At 36.9% G+C, this 12,500-nt stretch overlaps 1 protein-coding gene across 1 annotated transcript in view; it reads right to left on the reverse strand.

Moving 5' to 3' along the window:
- Positions 1-12,500, reverse strand: part of LOC137968076 (serine/threonine-protein kinase tousled-like 2) — a 23,283-nt gene that overhangs the window by 9,564 nt on the left and 1,219 nt on the right. The window contains exons 3-17 of the mRNA XM_068814701.1: positions 12,220-12,288; positions 11,141-11,216; positions 10,796-10,854; positions 10,247-10,315; positions 9,942-10,067; positions 8,623-8,649; positions 8,041-8,115; positions 6,579-6,617; positions 5,995-6,066; positions 5,746-5,822; positions 4,132-4,191; positions 3,933-4,021; positions 3,367-3,439; positions 3,167-3,233; positions 494-591 (exon numbers count right to left, since the gene is read on the reverse strand). Of these exons, the coding sequence (XP_068670802.1) occupies positions 494-591; positions 3,167-3,233; positions 3,367-3,439; positions 3,933-4,021; positions 4,132-4,191; positions 5,746-5,822; positions 5,995-6,066; positions 6,579-6,617; positions 8,041-8,115; positions 8,623-8,649; positions 9,942-10,067; positions 10,247-10,315; positions 10,796-10,854; positions 11,141-11,216; positions 12,220-12,288 (1,076 nt within the window). The remainder of the gene's footprint in view (positions 1-493; positions 592-3,166; positions 3,234-3,366; positions 3,440-3,932; positions 4,022-4,131; positions 4,192-5,745; positions 5,823-5,994; positions 6,067-6,578; positions 6,618-8,040; positions 8,116-8,622; positions 8,650-9,941; positions 10,068-10,246; positions 10,316-10,795; positions 10,855-11,140; positions 11,217-12,219; positions 12,289-12,500) is intronic.

Here is a 12,500-nt window from a genome sequence, read left to right on the forward strand (position 1 = left end):
GTTGTCACTGTCGCAACCCTTTCCTAAACTCCCTAGCCTCTAACACGTGACTTCAGCTGTGACGTGTTCGCACGAGTTTCCCGCGCTTAGTGCCGGCTGCATGCCTACGCACTGCTTTACGATTAGCTCATGTGATTTCCTGCACCTCCTGTAATTGGCTAAAGAAAGTTACTGTACTTTAAACAAGAAAATCTGGTTCAACAAACGGGTTAACCACTGACCACCGTGAAAAAGAACAGCGAGCAGAGGTTTAGAGAGGTATCCCTTCGCGTTAGCCACTCAAAACGTCACCTCACAAATCTCTCTTACGGCGGATGATTTACCTACATCACCTTGTTTGATAAAATCAAATTTTCGGGTTTCATTCTCCACCGACGCAGCAATATTATTCCTTTGAAAACTTGAGTATTATACTCCTTCATTCGCGAGTTTATCTTGGCCGCTTTGTTCTGATTGCCTCGCTCAAGAGAAGTGGACATCCATTTAGACTTACTTTGAATTGTCTTCATTGTGTATCCTTTTCAATTCTCGTATATGAAGATTTCTCTCCCTATCCAACTTTTCTTGTTCAACCTGAAGGTCTGTCTCTTCCTTGAAACGATATAAATAACACACACTTCAACAGGTGGCAAATTTCTGTCAGAAGGTATTACAATAATTATTATCGAATAAAACATATACAGAGTTTGCAGACATAAGCAACACAAAATCGAATGTTATACACAAGAATACTTGTTGGCACAGCGTCAAATATATCTCCTCGCAAGGCCACAAAACAGACCTCCGGTTTTTCAGATAACGCACGTCTTGTTAGTCGAAACAAAAACGCACGAGATCATCTTAACTATGCCTTTGTTTTAGCATGGTGTCTGGGCTCATGAAATAACACGCAAAATAACGCAACTTTCACAAGCAATTCAAACCATGCAGTATCCAGAAAAATGGAACATGGTACAGTATGTTGCCCGATTTCCCGGACACTCCTTTTTCCGGACACTTAGAGTTTACGATTCTGTATTTCGTTGTAAAAACGAAACAAATCCCAAGGCTGCTGCCGCCCGGTCGCCTGGGGCGCCTCATTTTCGAGCGCGGGCGACCACATTTCTGACGAGTAGCCCGAACGGGCGCGGCCGCCTAACTTATCAAAAGGTGATTCATCCTCACTTTCTTGTAAATTTGATTCCAGCTGGAGATTTAACGAGAAAAAAAGCGATATGCATGGTTGGCGAGAACGGCAGCTACGCTATTGCTAAGGGCTTTCGTTGCGTTACCTCCTGGCAGCGTACGGAGATTGGGTCGCAATGTGATTCCCAAATATGGAAAACCAACATGATGTCGTTACCCCTGTTTTTATTTTACGCGCGAATGGGCCTTATTCGGCCTCGAGTTTAAATGTTTGGGAAAGAGTTTCGATTACAACTAAGGCAGACCACTTAAGAGTCCCACCCAAGGGCTTTGGGGAACGAGGGAACATGGCTGATTTAAACTGGGGAACAATGACAAAATATCTTAGGAAACAAGGGGACACAAAAAATTTTAGGGAAACCCTCCGGGGAGGGACGATACGTTCGAAAGACTTACTGACTAGTCTGTCTGCGTTTAGTCTTTTCGTAACCAAGTTACGCTCCATTCAGGTGGGAAGATTAAAGTTTTCGTTGAGGTAAGTAAATCTGTTTCGAATTAAATGCGATTTTTTATCGCGCGTCGAAATGTCTTTTCAATTAAGCGGTCTGTTTTACCAAATTGCGCGATTGATTTAATTTTTTTTCGACAAAAGTTAAGCTAAAGACTACGTTTTTGAGCATATATAAGAATCTCCCGTTTGCAGTTTCGTGGACTACGTAAGAGTTAAATTGCATTTTTGGCGAGGTGTGCTTAATTCCGGACACATGATGATAGCAAACAGTAGCGAGGGTCTGCGCCGTGAAGGAAGTGGCCGAGAAAAGTGTTTTGCAAATTAACAATTATTGGATGAGGTTGAGCATGTTAGCGATAATTATCAAGGCCAAAGTTTGTGTTATCTGCTGAAGCCGAAGGCTGAGGCGGATAACACAAACTGAGGCCTTGATAATTATCGCTAACATGCGAAAACCGAATTCAATAATTGTTTTATTATGCATATTCCTGAGCTGATCTCCGCCATGACAAAACTGATAAAACTGCTGGTTAGTGTGTTAGGTGACGTCACTTCTGCATGCATAAAACTATTGTCTCTAGGTATGACGTCAATTCTACATATATAAAATCTATTGTTTGTAGGTATGACGTAAGAGAAACAGAGCAAGCAATAATTAGCTGCGTGCTTATAGCCAATCAAAATCGAGCTGGTGACACCAATGTATAATAATAAAGATTATTGGCGTTTCCAATCTAGTTTCCTCATGTTGTTTTCCCATCAGTCGCCAGTCTTAGCTTTCTATTTACCAGCGGTGGAAGCTACATTGTGGCTAAATTCAGTGCTGTTTTGCGGTAAGATATTACAATTTTGCAAAAAGTGTCCGAGAATAGGGCAAATAACTGTATTGATTAAGGTCTATTTCCCAGTTGTACATAACATTGAGAAAAACGTTCACTAATCCGTTGCCACAAGAACATAACAGAACGGGTTTTTTTTATAGTTTTTCATCTAGAATAGTCGAGGAAACGTTTTTCGATCTGGAATAATCGAGACACCTTTTTGCGGTAAGAAAAAATCCTGAATAAGCCAAGTTATGACCTATCATAACTGCCAGCTAAAGATATCAATTTTATTTACTGAATATATTATTCATAATTTGTAGATAAGAGTTTCTCTTGTATTTCTTGGCCTAGTTTTCATCTCGTTGGTGACGCTGGTAAGACAATTAAAAGATTCAAAATATCGCTTAATCTTTTATAGTGATCCTGTTCTTATACATTGTAGAACATATTACGCGAGCACATCAGCATTTTATAATCACAAAGCTAAAAAGGCAACCACATGCACACAAGTTTTACTAAAAAATTTATACCTCTTGTAGAGAAATTCCGCGAGTCAATTCTAGCTAAAGACCTGGAAGAGTTCAAGACAAGTTTTGAAATGATGTTTTCAAAACTTCTTGCTTAGAGTTATAAGTTACATGTACGTCTCACCACATGTTGTTTCAACACAAAAAATCCCACGCTACTAAAGATTACAGTGTTTCACCTTTTTTAATGCCACTGCCCTGAGCTTTAAAATTTCTTCCCTCTCATGGTATTCCATTGGAGTTAGCCTACAAGCACCATTTTTGATAAAATTAAATTACAGAATCGCAAAATAAGAAATGGTACTATTATCATTGACCTGCAATTTTGTACCTTAAAGTACTAGGTCTAAAATGAAGAGTTGTTGTAAAATGCACGTACATTGGTGAAGTTGGTCTTGCAAATTGATCAATATCTACTCCACTCGTCTTTGGAAGTTTTCTTTCCTTGGCATCTTCAAAAAAGCAAAAATATTACACTACCACATATCTCTGGTGTAAGGACTTAGGGCGCGTTCGATTGACCCTATTCCGGAATAAGAATATGCGGAGTGATGATTTAAAACACTATGCGTGGCGTTTTGCAGCAACAAGGATAATAAAGCTATGTTTAAAATAGCATTTTAGCAGATGTTTCACAATATTAATATGAATCTCTGCAAAAAAGAAGGATTTCTAACTTCTATTCCACATATTCCTATTCCGGAATACGGTCAATCGAACACGCCCTTAAACTGCCAACCTTTCACAAATCAAGAGTCAGATTTGATACTAAGTAATTTATTATATGCTGAAAGTCAAGCAGACTTCAGTATAGAACAGGGATGGCTAAATCAGCATTATCAAAATCAACACTACTCTTAACACATACAGCTGCATTTCCACACCTGAGTGCTCATCTTTCATGGTTCCCTAACGATAAAAAGTAATAGAAGCAACAAAACTCACTTGCAGCATTAGATGGTGGCTTTTTCTTTGCTAAGCTCTTTTTCTGCTTTTCTAGCTCTTCTCTTTGATGGTTAATTCTTTCTTGTTGTCTGGAAAAAATATCCTGGATTTAGGTAGTGCACCAATGTGGCAAGGACAACTTTGACATTTATGCTTGGATGAATGCTTGGCAAAAAAATCATGAAAATGAGCTTATTACACTGCAAGTTCTTTGAAGGCATGTCCATCAACCCATGTCTCCACAAAGGATACTCCCTGTCTGAAGAAAAAGACAAGGAATGTGTTTCAAATAAATAAAAAAATAAAATAATTAATCATTCTCTTGTGACTTGTGATTGGCTTAGCTAAGTCACATATTTTTGACATGTGTCAATCAAAGATCTGCTAAACAGAATCTAACAAAGCAGAGACATGTTCGAAGCAAGTTTACAGAGAGATTTAAATTTTCTTGCCAAACAGGAATCTAGTCATGAGTTGAGCCAAAAATAAAAGTCGTCAAAGAAACAGCTCTTCACAAGAGGAGATCTACTTGCTGTGCTCCCTATGGGAGTTGGGAAAAGTTTGATATATTAAGTCTTATCACCATGTTGTCTTGTAATTTGTCCGCTGAAAAGTATTGGAAACGATCAAATCAAGGAAGCTTCGTCAGTGGGGATTTCGGCTGGCTAGTTGTTCAAGTGCTCCCAAACAGACATTGAGAATGCTAAATACAGTTCCCTCCCTATCCCACCCTCTTTTTCTCTCGCCCCACATTTCACGCAGCCAGAACATCAAAAATCTTGCATGTTCCCCTCCAGAAATGCTTCCTATGCAGGCTAGACTAGGGGGTAAATATTAATTAAAGAATTGTGTGCATGACTGGAAACGAGTTTTTATGTTTTCATTGCATGTAATATCTGGTTATCATAAAATTATGATTAACACATCTCACTGGGATAATTACACAATTTTATATTGTTAAAAAAGTATTAAAATACCATAGTAGGAACCTGTAAAGCATCTGTTTACTGTTTTTGATTGGATTCAATGCCGCCACTAACAACAGTTTTAAATGTGACCAACTATTCTACAGTCACACTTAACCGTAGCAATCGGTCAACGAGATGTCACATCAGTTGAGACTTTCAAGAAAAAATTAAAGACATTTTTATTCAGGAAAGCGTTCGCAGATAGGTTTACTTTAATAAAATTTTAGGAATTATTATATTTCACTTGTACATATTATAATTATTATATACTCGTAATCATTTCTATATTAATTATTGTAATTAGATTTACCATTTTATTTTATTTTTAAGACATGTAAAACGCTTTTGATCTTTCATTGTAAAAAGCGCTATAGAAATATTAAATATTATTATTATTATCATGGAATGTGGACTGGACATGAAACAGGTATTAGATAACAATGGCAGACCAAGTGTAAATCAGAGTAAACAGCAAAACAACCATAGCAAGTACTGACCAAGATACATAAATTGTAACATGAAATACTGAAACACTGTGAACATTGAACAAAGTGCAGGCTACCCATAACCTCTCATTTGACCACAAAAACAAAACAACATTTTGTAATGTTATGTAGACCAAAGAGGACTTTGATATACATAGCTTCTCCTTTGAGAGAGAGATAACTTAATTAACAATAAACAACCACCACAGAGAATAAAACCATTTTGCAGATGTTGACAGGCCAAAGACAGTATTTTTCTCCTAGGTTACTACTTTCTGCGTTATGGCCTTGCAAAGGTTTGCAACAGTAACCTCGTGCACAGTACCCTGGTGTTCTACGTAGAAAGTGGAAAATAGTTACCTTACAGGAACAAATTGCCCAAGTCGTAATCTGTTCTTCATGCAAGTTTCCCGCGAAGTCTTCTTTTCAAGGGTAGACTATTAAAAAAAAGTCAAACCAATATTATTAAGTCTTGATAGGTCTGGCAACAAACTTCCGAATTCCTTTTTGCCAATTTGGAAGAAATTCACACTGATACAAAACAAAAAATACAAAACCAGAGAAAAATGTCAAAAAAAAAAAATTCAACATTGCATCTTTTTTACTCACTGCAGTTATTAGTAACTTCTTGTTGATCTCAAGGCACTTTTCAAGGCTTTGATTCAGCTTTGCAAGAGCTTTCTATGGGGAGTAAAAAGGTAAGCAAGGAATGAAATTCATTGACCAAGAAGGCTCAATAATTAGGATAGAATAGGTCATAGGTTTGTTGGTTCTCTACTCTGCACCGACAGGTTTTTCTCTTGGTACTTCGGTTTTCCCCTCTCCTAAAAAAAACATTACAACATTTGATTTGATTTGTGTTAATTTGTTGACTTCAGTTTACAGTGTCCCCAATTAGTGCTCCAGTGCTGGAAGATTAGACACTTAAATAAAGTCCCTTTCCTAGGAAATGCCCAACAACTCAATCAAGAATATCACAAGGATGCCAATTCATGGATGTTTCCTTACTTACAATAGGAGTAAGATGCTCGGGGTGGGGGAGGGGAAGAGAAGGAGGGAGGGGCTGATGGCAATAGGGGGTTGCTCACACTTTCTTTTCACTTTCTCTGCAGGAAAATCAATAATCCTCAGCCTATTCACCCCACACCTCCTCCAAAACAAAATAATGACAAGTCATTAGTTTATTGAAATACCTGTTGAGCTTCAACTTCTTTCTTGTAATCTTCCACAAGCTTGAAGGAAAAGGGTGTGAAATAAAATAATATTTATTGCTGAGGCACTAACAAAAGAGATTCCCAGCAAAAACCTCTCAGAGCCACTTTTGTCCAGGATTGGAAGAAATGAGATGACGGCATTTGATAAATTAATGCCAAGAAGTGTCCTATTCAGTTTAAAACTAACAATGCATAATATTTACAACAACAGATTTATTTTAACGTTTACAAGCGGAATAGAATCAGAGGGCTGTTGACTGTCTGTACTGTATTTTTCGACACCAAGGATGTGGGACACTTCTCAGTCCCTGACAAAATCCGAGTGCATTCCATAACTTGCACTGCTGGATAAATCTGTTTGGACCAGCAAAACAACCAAGAAATTTAACCTACATATGTTGTCGGTCAAATGTGTTCTCAGGTTGAAACCGTTTTTACCTAGGTTAAATTGGTGATCCTCATTTGATTAAAGCAGCTATCAACACCACAAAAATGACTGTAAACACCGCTACCTTCCCTCAAGCACTGTCTTACCCTTCTCAACACATCTTTATGATCTAGATCATCCTATCAGTTTCTGTATTCATACACTTGTCAACATTACAACATGGCAAGGGATCAAAGAACTGTACTATGCATTTACCAGTTCTCGAACTCTGGCCCTCCAGACCTATTAATAGTCCTGTGTCTTCACCACTACACTACAACGACGAACATGCTCAACACACCAGACTTCTCATCATTTATTTTCCTATAATAAGTCAATTGATATCCACGTATAATAACCAAAACTGATCCTAACCTGACCCTAATTTTTTCTCTAGGCTTAATTTAGGCTCCAAGAAAGTTTCTTCCATTCATCTGAGTAAGTATTCAACCTACAGTAGGTAAAATGAAGATCACCAATTTAACTCGGGTAAAAGTGGATTCAACCTGAAAACGGATTTTACCGGCAACATATACACTGTAAAAAAATATTATAAAGTGGCAGGTGAGAGCTTTTACTCTAAGGCCAACTCTGCACTTTTCGTAGCATCCCTCCTCACCCAGCAAGGTTATTCGTTGTAAAAGTTCCAGGCAATATGGCATTCCCAACTGTCTCAGCCGCATTTCAAATCCTCTCTAATATTTTTCCAGTCACAGTAATTACAGTATCAATCTTCAGTGAAGATTAAGATTAAGAGAGAAGTTTGATTATCATTATTATTATTATTATTATTATTATTATTATTATTATTATGCTACACCTGTATTTCCTTTAATTTTATGCCACATTACAACATAATAGCTGAGCCCATTCCTTGCGCTTAGTTGTTATTATTATTATTATTGTTGTTATTATTATTATTATTATTATTATTATTATTATTATTATTATTATTACTATTTTTAAATATTTAGTCAGAAGTACATACAGTTATAAAATTTAATTATTTGTTACCCTGTTGAGACTTTCAATCTTGCTTTCTTTTTCTTGAGAGGATGCAGCTCCAGTTGATAAGGAAGTCTCCATTTCCTACAATTCATATAGTTATACTGGTCCAATCACCATCACCATAGCTGTCTAGACTGTACAGGTCTTATAAAAATATGGGTATGTTGTAAAGCCATGAAACTGTAATAACCAGATTCTAATAAAATTAATGCCAACACTTTCTCCCTCTCATTGCTACAGAAAAGATTAATTATTTGGAAGCAGAGGTCCTACAAGTACAGTGTGACATGCAGGGGTCAAACTGCAGTCAGTTTTAGTGGGTGTCTGTATGTTCCCTTAACCCACTGACCCCTAGAAGTTAGACTTAACAGATTTTACTCTGTCAAATGCCAGACAATTTTAGTTTTCAACTGGGGGCATTATAGGGCACCTGAGGAATAATCTATGGGTTAACCCCTCACCTCTAAACCGGCCTAACCTGGCTGTACTTAGTATTTTACTCTGTCTAACACCAGACAATTTTACTCATCAATGGGGAACCCCCAGGAGTCAATGGGTTAATACAAGTGTGTGAAATACCGAACCAACCTGCAGACTTGCAGTTGTCAATATTGTCTGCAATACGATATAAAAAGAATTGCAAATTAAACCATTGTAAAAACAAGAATTTTTAATAAACTTCTAAATCAAATTCTTAGGACAACGACATACATGTAAAGAGCAGAAAGATGATTTGCATTGTACACTGAGTTAACTGTCCAACAGCTTTTACTCCTATAATGTAATTAGAATAGTGTATGCACATGCATTTGTACTTTCTATTCAATGGCTTAATGGCATACAGCAGTAAAACTGTCAATAATATTGCAAATTAACATTTAAATTTTTTTTGAGTTTCAATAATATTTCTATGTTTATTATTAAGCAATTGATGCTATGATTAACATTTTTCCATTGATAATGAATGTCAAGGAGCCATCTCGTTAAATGATATTGTAATCATTATTAGGTTAGGTTAAGGGTTACTGTCATAGGCGTACGAGCCGGGGGGGCGGGGGGGCGGCAGCCCCCCCAGTCTCAGAAAATTTCGGGCAAAACGCTCAAAATTCGGGCAATAAAGAAACGATAAAAGATGGAATTAAAAAATATATAAATAAGGCTAAAATATAAAAAAGAGCACTTGAAAGTATAAATATATTACTTCTGTAAGTTAAAAGATATTAAAGTCCTTGTTTTGAATAAGTCCTTGCAGTTGATCTTAAAACATTTGAATTGCTCAGTTGCTGATCTGTTGATTGCTGGCATTTGCTGCAGTTTGCACCAAACTTTCGCGCCATTTTTAACGCGGCGCGAGAGATCAAAGATGAAAGAAAGTTTTAGCTTGAAGAGTTTCTTCGTTCTTCGTAGTCTGTACCACCGACTCTTTGGGCGATGCCGGCATTCAAAACTTTTTCAGATCAAAGGGACTTTTAAGGTGAGTTCAAGCAGCCTACAAGGCTTCAGGTAAATATTTAATTTAGCGTTAGCAATTTATTTTGCATAAAATTTATGTGAGGTTCTAAAAACTCTTTGTTTCAAATACGTACAGTTTTATGACCTTTAAGGATTGTAAACTAATGTTTCTTTCGTACATTTTGAGGCAGTAAAAAACGGATTTCAACAATCAAACATTCGGGCACTGTGTAATTTTTTCGGCAAAAAGGACACCGCCCCCCCAGGTCGGATCGTGCCCGTACGCCTATGGTTACTGTTCATTAGAACTTGATGTTGTAACTTTGAGACATTTATCACCAGCTTTTCTGGACGTGCGTAATGTTGACATGGTGGAATAATTCATGATGTTTAATTAACATGCAGAGCAATGATCTCATTTTAGACAAGTGTATGTCATAACCAGTTAATCAAACCTGTGTTGATTCATGAACACAAATCCCTGCAGAGTCTATCCCATCGGAGCCATCAGACTCAGCTTCATGTTTCATAGATTTCATGTTAAGTGGATAGGGTAATGTAGATGAACTGTCTGCTGGAAACTGAAAAAAAAAGGACAGTCTATATAATATCAGGAACAATATCTATACCAATCACCCAAAAAAGATTCATACCTTTCAAATAATTTTCGTCACTGTGACAGCAAATGTTCATTTGCTCTTAAAGTAATTATTTATTATTATTTTAATGTAAATAAAACTGTAAATACATGTGATTATACCTGAGACATAAATGAGGGCAAAAGATTCTGTGGACTTCTGCAAGAATGTGACGAGGAAACTTCATTCTGCTGCAGATTTGAAAAGTACAAAAGAATGTGAATTTTGGAAAGGTGTGCAGACAGCTAACCTCAGCTTAAAGGGGCTAGGTGGCACGCTATTTCAGGTAATTTTGTTTAATTTTGTTAATTATGAGCTCTAAACGTGAAATTGGCAGAGCAAGAGCTTTTCATTTGCAAAATCACGGCCACATAACAACTGAGAATGATTTTCCAGCTGTGTAAATGACATTTCGATACAGACAAATATAAATTTGAAAAAAAGTGGGCCGACGTTTTTCAAATTTACCCAAATTCAATCCATTTCAATCCTCTCCAGTTTTGTCTATCCATGTCCCTTCTTGGCTTCCCTGTATTTTGTTAGAGTTCTTCTATAGTTTTGAACAGTTATTTTGATATTTTAGTTAATTCTATGACCATTCGATCAGTGCTGAAATTGCCTAAAATTGCGTGACCTAGCCCCTTTAAGAAGACTGATCATAACTTTTGTACCTTGAAGTACTCTGTAATTTTATTGCTTGTCTCTGAACGACCACTCTTGTTAAGAAAGCCTAAAAAAATAACCACGGAAAAATTGTTTTTCCTCCTACATGAAACCTTAGAAAGTGCAACCTACTACTGTACCTGAGAAAAGCTATCAAGGTAGCTTGTAAGACATTAAAATTTGGTTTGTCCAGATCAGAGGTTAGAGAAGAAGAGCCCAGGAGTAAGAAAATGAATGGGTAACAGTGTTCTTGAAACAATACTTGTTTTGGAACATGGTTCAAGGAGTCAAAAAAATAATGAATACAAAACATTACTATTTGAAAACTTATTCTTCCAAAATATAGCCATCACCTGGGGAATCCCCATCTTGGGTAGCCTTGCGTTTTCTTCCTGGATGCTTCTCGCTTCTGTTGTTGGGCGTGACAGTCTAAACAAACACATTTGGTAAGGCTCTGGCCCCAGTTTTGTTCAAACTAGGCTGGATAACATTATCCAGTCTACAGGCTGCTATCCAGAGTATAAATCAAACTCTAGTTTAAACATTGGCCAAATTTTTCATTCATGCCTATAATTACATGTAGATGTACTGAAAGTGTGCATATTCATGGTTACATGAGCAAATAATTACATACTTAAATCTTTTCACAGATTTAAAGTGCTACTATGATCAAAAAAGTAACTTCCCATTTTCCTTCAGATTTTGAAAGCGTGTTTGCTTGACACCTGACTGGCAAATTTTTAAGCTTTGAACTTTATCCAAAGACTATTTTTTTAGTGCACGTTTAGGATTTCACAGTCCACAATTATTCACGTTCAAGACTGATTGATTGGACCTCAGAGGGTTGGATCGAGCAAAAGATGACGTAGAAGACTCGCTAGCTTAAAGTTTCAGCGTGTAAACACAGCTTATTATACATGCAAAACACAAGTTTAAAAGTGTGAAAGCTCGGAATTCCCATGCTAAATATTAATTTATTAAGGCTCATGCCCACGCATTGCATTTTTAAACCTGTGAGTCTTTGATGTCATCTTATCCTTGATCCAGCTCGCTCAAGATTTTAAAGTTAGTAATGGCAGACCATTAAAGAAAATTCCAGTCAAAATAAACTGGTGTCTTTTTGAAATGAAGGCTTAAAACTTCGGTCACTTAAGTGTTCAGTTATCATAGTTTTGAAATACAAAGAAAAAGTCGAATTGATTTTTGGTCACAGTAGCACTTTCAACAGCCGAATAATGACTAATCCATTAAATAAAGTTATCCAACCTTTGAACAACTGGGGACTGGACACTACCTTATGCTTGCTTGGTATGGATCATGTCAATTTCAGAGTGTAATGTACTTTCCCAGAGATATAAGAGAAGACAGGTGGGGTGGGTGAGTGAGGCAGGGAGGCAGTGTGGGGACCTACTGTAACAAGCCATCATGGTACCTCAATATCCCTGTCGCTTCCAACAGAAGTAATACTGGCATTACTGTGCTGGGAGTCTTGATTGATACTCTGCAATGACAAAATTATTAATTATATACCAGATAATTAAAGTGTTCATATGGTGACTTTCAGCCTGCTTTCCGAGGAGTGAAATCTAATGAACAAGTTTGGAGAGTGGCGAGAATTTTTCTATTTTCTTTGTTTAAACAACTTCAAATTTCTGTTGACTTTACATTAACTATCAAATCTCGATCACGAAAATGCACTGTATTATTTTCCCT

The sequence above is a fragment of the Montipora foliosa genome, chromosome 8 (genome assembly GCF_036669935.1).
Source record: "Montipora foliosa isolate CH-2021 chromosome 8, ASM3666993v2, whole genome shotgun sequence".
NCBI lineage: Eukaryota > Metazoa > Cnidaria > Anthozoa > Scleractinia > Acroporidae > Montipora > Montipora foliosa.